A 17203-nucleotide genomic window follows, 5' to 3' on the forward strand; every position below is an offset into this window, starting at 1 on the left:
CAATCTTGTCACTGTCTTCAGGAGGGTTACGTTGTCTTAGTCTCAAGAGAACTAACCTACAAAGAGGCAGGCATAGCTTGGCCCCATGCGGGTACCCATGGCCACCCCCTTTGTAGGAAGTGGGCAGAATAGAAAGAGAATTTGTTGAGGGTATCAATGGAGGAGGATTGGTCGGGCCTGTGGGACAGGAAGAAGCGGAGGGCCTTTAGGCCACCTGTATGGGGAATGCAGGTGTATAGGGACTGGATGTCCATGGTAAAGATGAGGTATTGGGGACCGGGGAATTGGAAGTTCTGGAGGAGGCAGAGGGCGTGGGTGGTGTCACGGACACAGGGAGTTCCTGGACCAAGGGGGAGAAAATGAAGTTGAGTGCTCCCACGAGGAGCTCAAACAGTTCATCCACTTCACCAACACCTTCCACCCCAAACTTCAGTCCACCTGGACCATCTCTAATACCTCTCTCTCCTTCCTGGACCTTTCTGTTTCCATCTCTGGCAACCAACTAGAAACCGATATCCATTTCAAGCCCACCTACTCCCACAGCTACCTAGAATACACCTCCTCCACCCACCTTCCTGCAGAAATGCCATCTCCTATTTCCAATTCCTTTGCCTCCGCCACATCTGCTCCCAGGATGAGGCAGTCCACCCCTGTACATCTCAGATGTGCTTGTTTTTCAAGGACCCCCCCGTCAGTGGTCGAGAACGCCCTCGACCGTGTCTTCCACAACTTATCCCTCACACCCACTCCCCGCAATAACAACCAAAACAGAACCCCCTCGTCCTCACGTACCACCCCACCAACCTCCGGATCCAATGCATCATCATCTGACACCTCTGCCATTTGCAATCCAATCCAACCACCGAAGGCATTTTTCCCTCCCCAACCTTGTCTGCCTTCCGTAGGGACCGCTGTCTCCGTGACTCCCTTGTCTGCTCCACACTCCCCTCCAGCCTCATCACACCTGGCACTTTTTCCTGCAACCCCAGGAAGTGCAACATCTGCCCCTACACATCCACGCCTCACCCCCATCCCAGGCCCCAAGACTTTCCACATCCACTAGCGGTTCACCTGCACATCTGCTAATATGGTATACTGCATCCGCTGTTCCCGTTGTGGCCTTCTCTACATTGGGGAAACCAAGCGGAAGCTTGGGGACCGCTTTGCAGAACACCTACGCTTGGTTCGCACTAAACAACTGCACCGCCTAGTTGCGAACCATTTCAACTCCCCCTCCCATTCCTCAGACGACATGTCGATCCTGGGCCTCCTGCAGTCCCACAACGATGCCACCTGAAAGTTGCAGGAACAGTAACTCATTCCGCTTGGGAACCCTGCAGCCCAATGGTATCAATGTGGACTTCACAAGCTTCAAAATCTCCCCTCCCCCTACTGCATCCCAAAACCAGGCCAGCTTGTCCCCACCTCCCTAACCTGTCCCCTCCTCCCACATCAAGCCCCACGCCCATCTCCTACCTACTAACCTCATCCTGCCTCCTTGGACTGACCTATCTCCTCCCTACCTCCCCACCTACACTCACCTTTAGTGGCTCCATCCCCGCCTCTTTGACCTGTCTGTCTCCTCTCCACCTATCTTCTCCTCTATCCATCTTCTATCCACCTCCCCCTCTCTCCCTATTTATTTCAGAATCTCCCTCTCCTCCCCCGTCTCTGAAGAAGGGTCTAGGCCCGAAGCGTCAACTTTCCCGCTCTTCTCATGCTGCTTGGCCTGCTGTGTTAATCCAGCTCTACACCTTGTTATTTCAGATTCTCCAGCATCTACAGTTCCTACTATCTCCGTGACAGTCTGCTACTGCTCCAATTGTCCGGACAGGGATCTACTGAACAGAAGCTATGACCTTCACAAGATGGCGCCGCTGCGACCCCGCCGGGTGTGGGGTGAGGGCGCGCCTGCGCACTGCTGCGTTCTGTCCGGGATCGGGCGTGAGGGTCTTGCGGTGGGAGTGGGTGCAGGTATTGAGGCCAGTGTAGAGAACACGATGTTCCAGTTCCTGGTGAGTGAGTAAGTGGAAACGGGAAGTATGACTTTCCTGACTGAAGCCGCTCTGAGTGAGTGTCGGCGCTGGCCTTGGGCTGTGGCCTCCGCTAGCTTTCGCCGGAGTTTTCCGCAAGATTGGCTGGTTCCTAATGATGGGCGTTAGCTGCTCTCTTCTCCCTGTTCATGCAGGCTGCTAGTTCTATATGGTTCTTCCTCAGCCTGTGTTCGTAATTGATATAGGTAGGAACTTCTGTTAGGATCATGTGTCTGTGTGATTCACTTGGTTTCAGGGAATTAGAAGCATTTCTTCTAGGCATTGTCTTTGAATGGGATACTAAATTTTATCCGTTTGTTGCTTCATGTCTATGTCAATTATTCTGGCATCTCAGGTTTTGGAGTAGATCTGTATTCTGGCATAATTCACACACAACTTACTTGTTTCTTCCTGCAGCCTAAAGTGGATTTATTACTTTTAACCAAAATATTCTTTATTTGTAATGTATATGGCTTGATCGTTCAAAGTTGACATTGTATAAAATATCAATTTCTTTCAGTTGTTACTACATTTGCAATTACAGTTACTATATACAATATAAATTACATGCCAGAAATACAACTTGAGTTTTATGTGATTATAGCCCATTTGTGTACTATGATAAAAGGGTCTTATGATGATCTTTCTTAATTGTCCCTTTTGAGAAGCAGTCCCTAGCTTCAGTGTGCGTCTTGGTCCATGGCCCAGGACTTTGCAATGTGCCAGGCTGCAATACTGAAGTGTTGACGGTATTTTGCATTGGACGATTGATGTTTGTTGATGGATAGATTTGACCATAATACCAAATATATCCTCCTGGTGCTTCTTCAAAAGAGTGTGGGTGGTATGATTATATCCAGAGACTTGATTTCTGAAAGACGGCATCTTTGACTATCTACAGCTCCCGAAGTGTTTCTCTGAAATGTTAGTCTAGAATTTTGTGCATGAGTGTTTGACATGTGACTTCCTGAAACAGGCATTAGTGCTACCAACTTAAATGGAGAAAACTGAAATAAATCTGATGAATGATTTAAAATGTTAAAAAAAATGAAAACTGAAAATGCAGGCAAAAGACAGCAAATTTGGTAATGTTGCTGGATAGAGAGTTTACGTTTCAGATCATAAATTATCATTAGAACTCTTCTAACCCAATAATCTGATTGCTGGTAACCTTCCATTTCATGCCTTCTGCCATTCCCTGACCTTCAGCCATTATGGATTCTTGATCTTCCCAAATCTGCTAGACCCCCTGCTCATTTCATGGAGGGTGGGTGGGGCAGGCAGGCAGGAGTTGATGCAGAAAAATGCCTTTGACTGTAAGTCAATGAGGTGGTGATTGTAAGTATTTGTCATTTAGATTATTTTCTGCACCTTTTTTTAATTCACTCATGGGATATGGTCATCGCTGGTAATCTGCTATGGTAGAGACTGGCCCGTCTCATGCTGAAATGTGCCTTTGCAAAGAATGTCTGGAGAGAGATACAATAGTGTTCGTAGAAGTTCATTCTGAGCAGCTTTGTGCTTTATGGACTGTTGCCAGCGTGAACCTAATTTTCTTTTAAAGCTGGTGACTAAAGTAAAGGACAAGAGGAACATGTATGGCTGCTCTGGACTTGTAGAAGACTTTTAATAAAGTGCTTCACTTTACCTAAAATTCAAACTCAATGAACTGAAGGCAAATTTTTTGACGTGTTAGGAAATTGGCTAGGCCTCATGAGACAGATAAAGGAGATAATGGGCAGGTCCTATAATTAGTGGGATGTGACTCTGAATAGCCTGAAAAGATCCACATTTGGACCGCAAATATTTGTTGTATTTATTAATGTCTTAGATGAGTGAGTGTCATATATCCAAATATGCCAATGACACAAAAATAGGCAACGTTATAAACGGCATAGCTGGGTATTAAGTGAAGAAGGAAATGGATAGAACAGGACGAAGATGAAATGCTCAAAACAGTGGAGGGCCAAAGATATTTGCCATAAAGGTACCAAGTATCACTGAAATTTCACAAATACGTGCACAAAATAATCTCAATGATGAATACTAACCTTTATGCCTAGAGACTTGCAATGCCAGGTGGTAGAAACCATACTTCAGCTGTAAAAAGTCCTGAGGTTGTTGACTTGCTCGCCGAACTGGCTTGTTCTCGTTCAGATGTTTTTTCACCATGCTAGCTGCCATCATTAGTGGCGCCTCTGATGAAGCGATATTATTCTACTCCGCTTAGAATTTATACTGTCTGGCCCATTGCAGTGAGTAGTGTAATTTCCAGTTTTGACCTATACGGGTTTGTATAATGGAGTCCAATTCTATATATTTCTATATTCTGTATTCCTTAATATCGGTACACTCAGACAATGAAGGCCATCAGTTTAATTGGGACAAGGTAACCATAGTAGCTCAAGCCAAACGTAGATACGCACAGGCATTCCTGCAGGCATGGTTCTCCACCCGTAATGTAATCAACAAACATATAGAATTGGACCCCATATACAAAGCCATACAGATCAAAATCGGAAATGTTGCTACTCACCATAATGGACCAGATTTGTATAAATTCCAAGCGGAGTAGAATAACATCGCTTCATTGGAGGCTCCACTCATGATGTCACCTATCATGGTGATGAAAGGACTGAGCGAGAAAAGCCAGCTCAGTGAGCAAGTCAACAACCTCACCCACAACCCAAACTACAAATCTTAGCCAAAACTCTATCCTGGTTAGATCATACCTGGAGCAGTTCTGGGCACCACATTAAAGAAGAGATATATTGATCTTTGAGAGATTTACCAGAATGATACTTTAGCTTCCGAGAGTTAAATTTGGAGGCAGATAAAGTAGGGTTGCAATCCCTGGAGTATAGCTGGCAAAGGATGACATGATCAAAGGTTTCAAGATATTCGGGATACTGATAAAGTAGAAAGGAACTATTTCTGCTGGTTTGGAAGTCTAGATGGTTGTGCAATGATTAAAGACAGAACCTTTTTAAGAATGAAGTTAGGAAACACTTGCTACGCGTGATAAATTTTTGGAAGTTAGTTGTTTAACAGTTTAGCCCCATTGCAGGGTCAAACAAAAGGAGTTAGTTTGAGAGTGAGTTTGGAGTGGGCTTGCAGAAGTGAGGCAGGGAAATGAGAAATGCTGGCAGACTGATTCCTGTATAGCTCCTGAGGTTTGAGGTGATGGCCAAGCAAATTGTATTCTATTCTATCAGCAGAGTTAAGGACAGGATAGATCATAAATAGGGCAGCAAGAAAAGGGGTAAAGAGTATTTAAAACTGAAGTAAACACAATATGTGTATAGATAAATGGGCAGATGGTAGGGATAAAGGCTGGCAACGCATTGGATGTGTAAATTAACAGCTTTTGAGAGCGTTTGAGTGTATTGAAAGGGTTTGTTAGCCCCGGGGGCTGGTCAACTTGTTTGCAATGCAGAGTGACTCCAATAGCTTGGATTGAATTCCTGCACTGACTGAGTGAAGTATTGCCCTTCTTAAAATCTCCCCTCTTCCGAGGCATGGTGACCCTCAGGCAGTTGTCTGTCTCTAATGAGAGAGCAGTTCTGTGGTCTTGTTAGACTGTGGTGACTATGTCTTTCAGTTAGTTTATTGGAAAACAAAGGTTACTGTGGATCCTGTGGCCTGCGAACCAGCTGAACCTAAGCCTTTAAAGATGACCAGAAAATGAAATAACTGCAATAAATTAGCCCTTGAGACAGTCATTTTGCACTATATCATGTTCGTGCATAAACAATTAATACAGATTCTGTTGTGTTAGTTCACCACAACCACAAGAATGTTGTTTTTTTGTAATGTGAGTTGTTTTTAAAAGTTTAAGAATTATTTTCCAGTGCAACTTTGTATTCAACTCTTATTAAAAGTGACTCAGCACTCATTTGAGGCCCAGCCAGGCTGTGTTTATTTTGGCTCTATTCTGCATATTAGTCATTTAAAAACTGCTATTACTATTTTAGGAGAAGAAATTATAAAAGCTGATTAAAAGTTTGATTAAAGAGTTTTAAAGAGTACCTGAGCTAAATGTGGACAGATACAGAGATGTGTGTCGGAATTCCAAAGTTTAGCACCTAGACAACTGAAGCCCAGTCACCAATGGTGAGGGTAAGAAAATGGAGGCTAGACTGCAGGAATGCAGAGTGGAATGTTATAGGATTATAGAATGGGATGGGTAGAATATTAACTTTACTGTTAATAATTCTCCTGCTTAAGAAGCTTTCCAAGTTTTAGCTCAAATTTAGGAAGATTACACCGGTAAGGCTATCGACCACTGGGAAAAATCTTGTAACTATAAATGTACTGCCGATCTGCCAGCATCTGTAAAGGAGAAAAGTCAAGTCAACGTTTTGGATCTATATTATCAAGCTGTATAATTGAAATACTAATCTCCTTTTCTCTTTGCAGATTCAGCAACTTATTATTATATAGTACCTAAAATGTTGAAAAGCAACCTGAATTCAGAGACTGAATCAGCTAGAAATGGATGAACCAAAAGTGAGAGAAATTCAGTTATGTGACTGAAAGCTTAGTCAAAGAAACTGACTTCGGGGGGGATGTAGAGTCATTGAGCTGTACAGGATGAAAACAGACCCCTTCGGTCCAACACACTGCTGACCAGATATCCTAAATAAATCTAGTCCCAATTGGCCCATATTGCTGTAAACCCTTCCTATTCAATTACCCATCCAGATGCCTTTAAAATGTTATTATACCAGCCTCCACCACTTCCTCTGGCAGCTCATTCATACATGCACTACCCTCTGCATGAAAATGTTGCTTCTTAGGTCCTTATAAATCTTTTCTCTCACCTTAAACCTATGTTCTCTAGTATTGGACTCCCCACCCCTTGGGAAAAGACCTTGCCTACTTACCCTATCTATGCCCCTCATGATTTTATAAACCTCTATAAGGTCACCCTTAAGGCTGCAATGCTCCAGTGAAAATAGCCTCAGTCTTTTGAACGTCTCCCTACAGCTCAAACCCTCCAAACCTGGTCTTGGCATACAATTCCAGCATGAGGGTTAAACCGCTGATGGCATGGGCTACCAATGGTGGCAAAACAGAAGAAAAGAGATACGAGAGGTTTTGTTGGTGAAATGTAGAGTATTAAAAGGTAGTAGTAAGACACAAAGTAATTAAGCAATATGATGCCCTGAGACTCTGAAACGATTTAAAAATGAAGATGATTAAGATTAGGTGTGTTGGAAGAACAAGAGACAACATAGACCAACAAGGACACTGGTGGTGGGTGAACTGGAGATGAGTGTGGTCTCATTGCTAAGGATATGAATTTTGTGCCAGAAGCCAAAGAAAGTGATCTCAGCTTACCTGGTATTTCATAGAGAAAACTGCAGTGTAATCCGGAATTGATATTCGACAAGGAGTCAGACAGTACAATGGTGATAAAAGGGTTTAAGACTAGTGGTAGAGACATAGAGCTGAATGTCATTGAATATAGAGAAGCTGCCCTCTGTCTTTAGATAGTGTCACCAAGTGACAGTGTGTAGATGAGGAAGAGAATGGCAGGAAATATCAAGCATTGGGGAAATACTGAGAAAATTATGGGGTTGGAAAAATAAATAATTGATGGAGATGCTCTGGTTAGTTAAGAGAGAGCATCGAATATAGGAATGGATACCCCTCAAGCTTGTTCCACCATTCATTAGTTCATGCTTACCTGTTTCTCAACTGCTTTATTTTCCCTTTGTTTCAGGTCCCTTTATGGTCTTATCAGCAAAAGTATATTTATGTCAATTTAAAGAAAACAAAACAATTAGTTTAACATCTGCAATATTTAAGGAATATGTTTCAGATCTTAATTGGCTTAACCTATAGCTTAAACCCAGAAGGATGTTTAATTTAGTGACCGAGAGATGGACAGAATTAACAAGAACAGCTCATAGTCTTAAATTTATCATGCCTTTTGACTCCTCCACTTTTGCTAAGTTATCAGATTGCTTATTCACTATTCAATGCTGTATGAGCAATAGCTTCCTCTTTTTAAATATCAGGTAACAATAGTAATTGTTTTTGGCCCCTTCTTTGACCAAGCCGCTGGTGATCTTTTAATCTTGTTCAATGTTATATTTTGCTTTATAAGACTTCTGTGATGTGTTTTGGGATGTTGCTGTACACTAAAGATGATACCGAAATATAGATTGTCATAGTGACAAAATAGTCTCTAACCTCCTAAAAAGAGATCTTGTGGAGACTGTTGGTAATGCAGAAACAAAGACAGTGATCAGGGTGGTCCTGGACAAATAGTTTTTACTGGCAGAGGAGAATGAATCCCAAACACACACAGTTCATATCTATTCATGGATGACTAATAGCAGCTTGTATTCCTGTACTGCCTTCAATAACGAAACTTCCCAAGGTACTCCACAGGAGCATTATGAGACAAAATATGACAGTCAATTATATGGAGAGATGTTGAGTCAAGATAACCGATAATTTAGATAGTGAGAGAGGTTCTAAGGGGTTTCTTGGAAGAAGAAAGTGAGGGATAGAGGCAAAAGGATGTTGTTAGAGGACATTCTAGACTTGTGGACCGAAGCAAGTAAAGATGCAGTCACTGATTATTTAATATCTGAGTTACCAAGGAGATTAAGCCAGTTATGTGTCAGGTTTATATCTGTAGCCCTTGAACTTGAAACGATGAAAATAAGGACTACAGTAGTGGGATTGTTTAGGTTGGGTCAAGATAAAAGCTACTGTGCGTTTACATATCACAGAGGGCAATGAAGGAGCAGTTGAAACTTCAGTGGGCTGCAGTATTTTCTGTTTTTCTTTTCAGTTTTTCAGGTTAATATTTGTATCACTTCACTTCTCTTCTGGCTGGTGCTGGTGCAAAATGTTTCTACCTGAAGAAAAGATTCTATGAGCAGGTTCCCTGTAAATCTAAGTGGAACAGTTCTGCCGCGGTTCTGTATTCCCTGTGACAACACAGAGTAAGAACAGCCGATTAACTCTTGTAATGGTTTTTGACTTGCTCGATGAGCTGATAGGTTTATTCACAAACATTTCATCACCATGCTAGGTAACTACTTTAGTGCACCTCCGTTTAAGTGTAAATGTTCTGTAACGCTTGCTGTTTGTTTGCCTTGGTTTTCTGGGATGGGTGGCATCATTTCCAGATTTGTTTCTTAGTGGTTGGTATATGGGTTGGGAATGATAGACTCCCTAAGAATTCCTGAATGTTTTCAACGACACTGGAATAGATGAGGATGAGATAATGGTCTCCTTTGTGACTGCACTATTTACTTCCATAAACACCCCATTAGCTAAAGAAAAACTAGCCTTGCTACTAGACAGATCAGGGATACAGACGTCCAATGATGACAACACTATCAACAAAGCTGCCCCCTCAAACTACTGGATCTGTGCCCCACAACCCACTTCACCTTCAATGGCAAGATATACAGACAAATCAACAGAACACCTATAGGATCATCAATGTCAGGATTAATAGCAGAAGCTGTAATGCAAAGACCAGAATGGACAGCATTTCCCACCAGCCAACCAAAATTATGGGTCCGTTATGCGAATGACACTTTTGTGATTATCAAACTCTCTCTAAACTGGAAGAAACATACCTACTCCTAAACAACATCCTCACCAACATAACATTCACCAGGGAAGAGGAGAACAACTACAGACTTCCCTTCCTGCATGTAATGTTCAAATGTATGGCCAGTGGTAAGCTCCAGACCAGCATACACAGGAAGGTTACCCATACGGATCAGGTACTCAACTACAATAGCAATCATCCCGATACCAGGAAATGGAACTACATGAGAACTCTGTTCAAGCGAGCCACAACACGCTGCAGCACCCCAGAGCTATACAAAGCCAGTGAAGCGTTTTTAGAAACAAGTTACCCAAAAAGCGTTGTCCGTTGCTATCTACACAACAAGAAGACACACCACGTCCAGAGACAGTAGTCACCCTTCCATGCATTAAGGACATATCTGAAATGACAACCAGATTATTTAGTCCCCTATGAATCATGTTAGCCCACAAACTAACAGCTACTGATGAGAATAAAGGATGTGATCGACACAACTAACAGAACCAATGTTATTTACAAGATACCATGCAAAGACAGCCAAAAACATTACAGAAGGCACACCAGAAGAAAATAGCCATCAGGATTCACAAACTCCTACTAGCTATCAAGAGACATGACCAACTGTCACTCACTTCAATACACGTGGACAAAGAGGAACACCAATTTGACTGGGACAACGCAGTCATCCTCAGACAAGCTAAGAAAAGACATGCATGAGAATTCCTGGAGGCCTGGCACTCAAACTGGAATTCCATTTACAGACGTAGAGCTGTACCCCACATACCAACTAGAGACTAGGACTTAAGACCAACTATGAAACAAATCTGCAAGTGATGTCACCACCCCTGCAAACTAAAAACCACAAACAGCAAGTGGAACAGAACACTGACACTTCACTGGAGATGCACTGATGTTAGCTAGCATGGCTGCAAACAAAATTATCATCTCGCTGAGCAAGTCAAACAACCACATAAACTATGAGTTACAAATCTTCTCAAAAACTTTAACTCTTGTAGTGTCATTAGGGCTGGGGCAGCTTCAGTGCTTGGTATTACAGAAGGAACAATGGAGTTTATTTTTTTTTAATAATCCTACATGTCTTTTCACAGCACTGTTAAAATTTAACTTTGGGAAGCTTCATAGAACATAGAACAGTACAGCACAGAACAGGCCCTTCAGCCCACAATGTTGTGCCGACCATTGATCCTCATGTATGCACCCTCAAATTTCTGTGACCATATGCATGTCCAGCAGTCTCTTAAATGACCCCAATGACCTTGCTTCCACAACTGCTGCTGGCAACGCATTCCATGCTCTCACAACTCTCTGTGCAAAGAACCCGCCTCTGACATCCCCTCTGTACTTTCCACCAACCAGCTTAAAACTATGACCCCTCGTGCTAGCCATTTCTGCCCTGGGAAATAGCCAGAGACTATCAACTCTATCTATGCCTCTCATTATCTTGTATACCTCAATTAGGTCCCCTCTCCTCCTCCTTTTCTCCAATGAAAAGAGACCGAGCTCAGTCAACCTGTCTTCATAAGATAAGCCCTCCAGTCCAGGCAGCATCCTGGTAAACCTCCTCTGAACCCTCTCCAAAGCATCCACATCTTTCCTATAATACGGCGACCAGAACTGGACACAGTATTCCAAGTGCGGTCTAACCAAAGTTTTATAGAGCTGCAACAAGATCTCACGACTCTTAAACTCAATCCCCCTGTTAATGAAAGCCAAAACACATGCTTTCTTAACAACCCTGTCCACTTGGGTGGCCATTTTAAGGGATCTATGTATCTGCACACCAAGATCCGTCTGTTCCTCCACACTGCCAAGAATCCTATCCTTGATCCTGTACTCAGCTTTCAAATTTGACCTTCCAAAATGCATCACCTCGCATTTATCCAGGTTGAACTCCATCTGCCGCCTCTCAGCCCATCTCTGCATCCTGTCAATGTCCCGCTGCAGCCTATAACAGCCCTCTATATTGTCAACAACACCTCCAACCTTCGTGTCGTCTGCAAGCTTGCTGACCCATCCTTCAATCCTCTCATCCAAGTCATTAATAAAAATTACAAACGGTAGAGGCCCAAGGACAGAACCCTGTGGAACCCCACTCACCACTGACTTCCAGGCAGAATATTTTCCTTCTACTACCACTCGCTGTCTTCTGTTGGCCAGCCAATTCTGTATCCAGACAGCTAAGTTCCCCTGTATCCCATTCCTCCTGACCTTCTGAATGAGCGTACCATGGGGAACCTTATCAAATGCCTTACTGAACTAATTTCAATTCTAGATGTGTGAAATGTCATGCTCCAATAACTATTCATGTATACATATGCACAGACATGCTCAGAATGTTCTATCCTATAAAAGCTATTATTTATGAACATCTGTTCTAATAACTTGTTTGTTAATATATTTTCTATTTCAGGTAGGATTTACTTTTGGGAATCTAGTCGGAATGTATCTGGCACAAAACTATCAGGTACGTTTATGAAAAAGAATTTCTGCATTCCAGGGATAATTTTACATAAGTCAGGATATTTGATTGAAAAGCTGAATACTAATGTGTTATGGTTCTTATATTTCTATAATATTCTAATCCACTGTTAGAAATTTATGAAATCATTCAAGCAGATGTTGTGTAACTGGCTTTGTTTCACTTCCATTTCCTTTTGGTTTCTCGTTTCACCATCTTTTCTGAAGATGATGGCATGAAGATAGCCTGATGTGCTGTAATGTACTCTTGACTCTCTTTAAATAATGTTCTTTGTGTGAACTGTTTTCTTGTCCTATTTTTTGTTTTAAAATCTATATTCTTTGTAGCAACTGCACAATCAAGTGCTTGTTTTTAATTAGTTCATGTTACAATATTCAACATGAGAGCTCAGTTGCAATAAATAATAATTCTGTTTAATATGATTATTTATTGAGGTCATGATTCACTATTAAACTTGGTATACAGCTTTACTATTTCAGCCTGGCTATGGTAAACAGTGGTTTGATTCAAACACTTTTTTTACTTTTGATCTGTGCATTTCATTCATACTAATATTAAATTACAATTGATTAAAAGACATACACTGCAAACTTAAGGTAACATGGAACCAAGGGGAACTTGTTTCCCCTCAGTCTCTTCCAAACATTCTGTAAAGGTGCATTTTGACTTTATTACTTTTAAACAGCAATCAAACAACATGGTCCACACCTTTTAGACATAAATGGCAATTTTCCCATTTTTTTTTCAGCTCTCATCCTTTGAAAAACGTTCCTGTTCAGAATGGAGAGCTTTTCACCCTTTGAATGCTAATCTCACAAATGGAGATACATGGGTGATAATGAACTCTTATTCCCACAATTGTAGGTGTATAAGAATGAATGCGCAAGTTTGTCCTCAGTGGTACGTCTAATATAGTTCAGTTTTTGTTCCTGTTTACCCCATTTGACTGATTATATATAATCTCAAGTGTTTTTAAAAGCTAATTTTCATTTGTTGCACGATAATATAGTGGTCTTAGGTTCCTGGCATTTTGTTAATGTGTGCAAGTTATATTTGTTCACAAATAGGCTACAAGTCAGTAAAGCAGTGACAAGAATATTAATACGACAAGGTGATTCAGGTCCTACAGTGGTAATATATGCAGGCTGAGAAATTTATAAATTTCTATAATGGATGCCCTTGATGTAGTTAAATAGCCTGTAACTCCTGAATCTTGATCCACAGGACTACCAGGCTAAGAAATTGACGTTTCTCGTTAGAATTTCTATGCAAAATTTAGAGTTCTTCTCAAATAAATGTTTAAATATCACTTTGAAGGTAATGAATTTTAAGAAAAATGATTTGGTTGCTTGAAGTTAAGAGTGGGCCGCTTGCTTCCCAAATTCACTGACGTCTTTGTTTCAGAGTAGCTAACCTTCTCATAATTAATATTAGTTAACTGAAGGAACAGTTGATCCACAGGATGCAGCTTGTCCAAAGAAAAGAAAGAAAATTGATCTTACCTCCACTACTCAAAACGAAGGTGCACTTTAAAACAGGGAAAGGAGATATACAGAAAGTAGTCCAGTTTTAAAGTGGCAGGCATTGAGTAAAATTATGAAGTTATCCCCATTGCTCTAACATCAATATTTAGGCCATTCACAGGTACTTGTTCATGGTAGATTTTTGTTGAATACCTTACTGATAGAGGACAAAATCAGCACACCTTAGATGTATGGGCGTTTTGGGATATGACCAGCAAAAAGCAGCCCCACTGTTATGAAGTTGTGTCGTGTGATCATGAATTGGAAGGCAGAAAGCTAGAGTTTGTTTGTAAAAGTATAAGGAAGAAGAGTGCATGGTTCCGTTAACAAGTAAAGTGATCTTCTAAACTGTGTCTGAATGTAGCTGAAGATATACAGTTCTGAAATTGAAACACACATCAATTGGCTGTGTGATGGGAAACCTTAGGCTTGTTTTGATGTTTTGGCAACCAGCTTTAATGAGCCGATTTAATTTAAATCAAACACTTAGCGATTGAAAGCCAATTGAATTTAAATCTGATGGCTTTGACAACATCAGACCAATGCTATTGTAAGAAAATTGATAGCCATCCAAGGTATATAAAGAGAGGGTGTGTGAAAATTGGTGTGAGAGCGACCTGCCATCTGAGAAATAAGCATATGGCTGTCACAAGAAATCACTAAGCTGTCTACGAAAGCACCGTAAAATGTGCTATGGCACTTCTAGCTAAGAGTTCGCACAGAAGATTTCACTGAAAAATCATCCCTGACAGCTGGATCAGCAGAAGAAATGTGTTTAATACTTGAGAACAACAGAAGAAAACTGTGTGGACTTTGAGAACAAAGTTTTAATTTAATTTTGGGACTTGTGGTTATTGGAACAACATACCAATAGAATTTAGTTCAGTTAAGGAGTAGTTAGTAGTTAAGGGAAAAACTTCAGTTTGTTAGTAATTCTGTTAACTCGTTCACTGTTAGGATTAAATAAATAAATTGTTGCATGTTACTTTTAAAGTGAATGTCAGGGATTTTCTTTCATTTAACCTCCCCTTCTCTGCAACACCCGTTTAGACACTGAGATTCTCTATGAATAGATACTTGAATCCAAATGGTCTGGACATTCTATATGTTCTGAAGTGAGAGACATAAATGCTGTATCCACTCAATAGGATGCGGGATGCACTTGCATTTGGTTAGCAGTATTATCTTTGGGACTCTGTTCTGTAATGTGACCTGAAAGCTTTAGTACCAGTGAAATCACCTTGTGGTGGTAACTGCCCCAGAGCATTAAAGTCGATTGGCAAAGTGGTGAGTACCTCAAGCATGTGATTGTGAGACTTGTGTGAAATCCGTAACACTGCTTGTCTGCAACATGAACATTTACTTTGAATTTGGAGCTTTTTCTCTTGTGCCATGGGCTTGAACTTCACAGTGCAGTTCCCTGAGAAAAAGTTGTATAATGAACAGTTAGTTACAGGCATGCACATGGATAGTTCTTGAGAACTGATTTAGAGTTGAAACTTTGTAACTGAAGTAATTTTGCATCTTGGATTTAGATATTTTCATTACCATAATTCAAATATTGGTAAAAATCGACAAATATCATTAGCTGACATGCTTTATTCCAGTGAGATATTATATGTCCTTTTCGTTGGTAATGACTTTGTAAAATCAATATCTTTAACATCCTTAGAGACAGAATCTGTAGGCTAAACTATTTAAGGTTATTTTTAGGGTTTCCTTGCCAGGTTTTCAACTATGTTTATTTTAGAATGGAAGAAAGTTTATGCCCAAGTGTATTGTTCTGTTTTCAGATTCCAAATATCTCTAAGAAGTTTGAAGAATTCAGAAAGGATGCAGAAACCCGAAGAAAGCCACCAAATGATCGATCCTGAGGTTTACAACTCTCGGATAAAATTGGGATATACACATTCAGTCACAAGCACTATATGGACTGGGTGCAATAAGTAACAAACTGTACTGGGCCAATTTAAGTACTATTTATTTAGCACTAATTAAGCATCAGTACACTCATTCTGAGTCACCAGTATTTATATTACTGGTGATCTATTGTTTTACTATGTTTGATCCAGTTGAAATTTAAAACTGCTTGTATTTGTGTAGCCAATTTAATATTTGATGGGATGTCAATTTTAGTCAGTGGAATTAAATTGTGACTGAAGGTCTGTGCTGAAACACCACTGATGACAACATAAAATCTATGTTAACTCTGATATCCTGCTCTTTATATTCAAATTGTAATTAATTATAACAAACTGCTCTCAAAATACAGAGTCACTGGCAGTGTAACAATGTATTTCAGCATTGACATTCTTTACTGTTTACACAAGGTAAATTTAATGAGCTACTTGTGTGAGAGATAAGTAGAAAATTCTATCGTTGGTTAAGAAATCTTGAATTAATCTTAATGATGACCATGAAAATGGTTGTTGGAAAAACCCATGCCCACTTGAGAGGGAAATTTGACATTCTCATCCATACTGGCCTATATGACTCCAGGCTCAGAGCAGACTCTTAACTGCCTTCTGAAATGGCTTAGCGAGCTACACGATTTGTAGCAATTGCTACACAGTCTCAAAAAAGAAATGATATCAGTTCACCTATCAACATCCTGGGCACTAAAAGTGACGACGTCAAATACAGCTCTGTTGACTTGTAAAGTCCTTCTTATTAACATCTGGGAGCTAGTGCCAAAATTGGTAGAGCTGTCTCAGAGACTAGTCAAGCAACAATCTAAAATAGTTGTTGTCATGGAATCATACCTAGGTAGCAGATAGTGTCCCAGACACCACCCTATATGTACTGTTCCACTGGCAGCTAGTATATTGGTACACAGTAAGGGAGGAGTAGTCTGAAAGTCCTTAACATTGATTCTGGACATCATGAAGTCTCATGCACCAGGTCACATGTGGACAAGGAAACCACCTACTGATTACTATGTACCAACCTCCTTCAGCTAATGAATCAGTGCTGCTCCATGATTAACCTCACTTAGAGGAAGCTTTAAGGGTGACAAGGGTTAAAAAAATACTCTTTGTCGGGGGAAGGGGTGGGAGGGAAGGGTTAATGCCAACCACCAAGAATGGCTCCTCAGCAGCAGCACTACTGACCAAGATGGTTGGGTCCTCAAGGACAAAGCTGCTTGACTCGGTCTGTGGCATACGGTGAGGGAATTTACAAGAAGTGTACACATCGTTGGCCTTATTCTTACCGACCTGCCAGCTGCAGATGCATTTATCGATGACACTATTCGGTAAGAGTGACCACCAGACAAACCTTGTGATGACAAGGTTCATGTTGAGAATACCGTCCATCATGCTGTGTGATATTATCACTGTGCTAAATGGGACAGACTTCAAACAGGTGTTGCAGCCCAGTAGTGGGGACCGTGAGCTGCTGTGCGCTGTTAACATCGGAACTGTACTCTAGCAAACTGTAACCTCATGGCCCCATATATCCACCAATCAACTATTACCATCAAGCCAGGGATCAACTCTAGTTCAGTGAAGAATGCAGAAGCACATTCCAGGAGCAGCAGCAGGCAAACCTAAAAATGAGGTAT

General features: G+C 41.1%; 1 protein-coding gene across 3 annotated transcripts; it reads left to right on the forward strand.

Annotated features, from left to right (window-relative positions):
• Positions 1-1476: 1476 nt before the first annotated feature.
• Positions 1477-15935, forward strand: stmp1 (short transmembrane mitochondrial protein 1). 3 transcript variants are annotated; one of them, XM_048549561.2, is made up of 3 exons: positions 1477-1899; positions 12050-12103; positions 15435-15935. In XM_048549561.2, the coding sequence occupies exons 1-3, from the start codon at positions 1855-1857 to the stop codon at positions 15513-15515; spliced, it is 180 nt and encodes a 59-aa protein (XP_048405518.1). In that variant the 5' UTR covers positions 1477-1854; the 3' UTR covers positions 15516-15935. The 3 variants fall into 3 exon arrangements, with proteins under 3 accessions (XP_048405518.1, XP_048405519.1, XP_048405521.1); XM_048549562.1 differs by lacking the exon at positions 1477-1899 and adding an exon at positions 1908-2015; XM_048549564.2 differs by lacking the exon at positions 1477-1899 and adding an exon at positions 6472-6542.
• Positions 15936-17203: the final 1268 nt, after the last annotated feature.

The sequence above is a fragment of the Stegostoma tigrinum genome, chromosome 18 (assembly GCF_030684315.1).
Source record: "Stegostoma tigrinum isolate sSteTig4 chromosome 18, sSteTig4.hap1, whole genome shotgun sequence".
NCBI classification, from domain to species: Eukaryota; Metazoa; Chordata; class Chondrichthyes; order Orectolobiformes; family Stegostomatidae; genus Stegostoma; species Stegostoma tigrinum.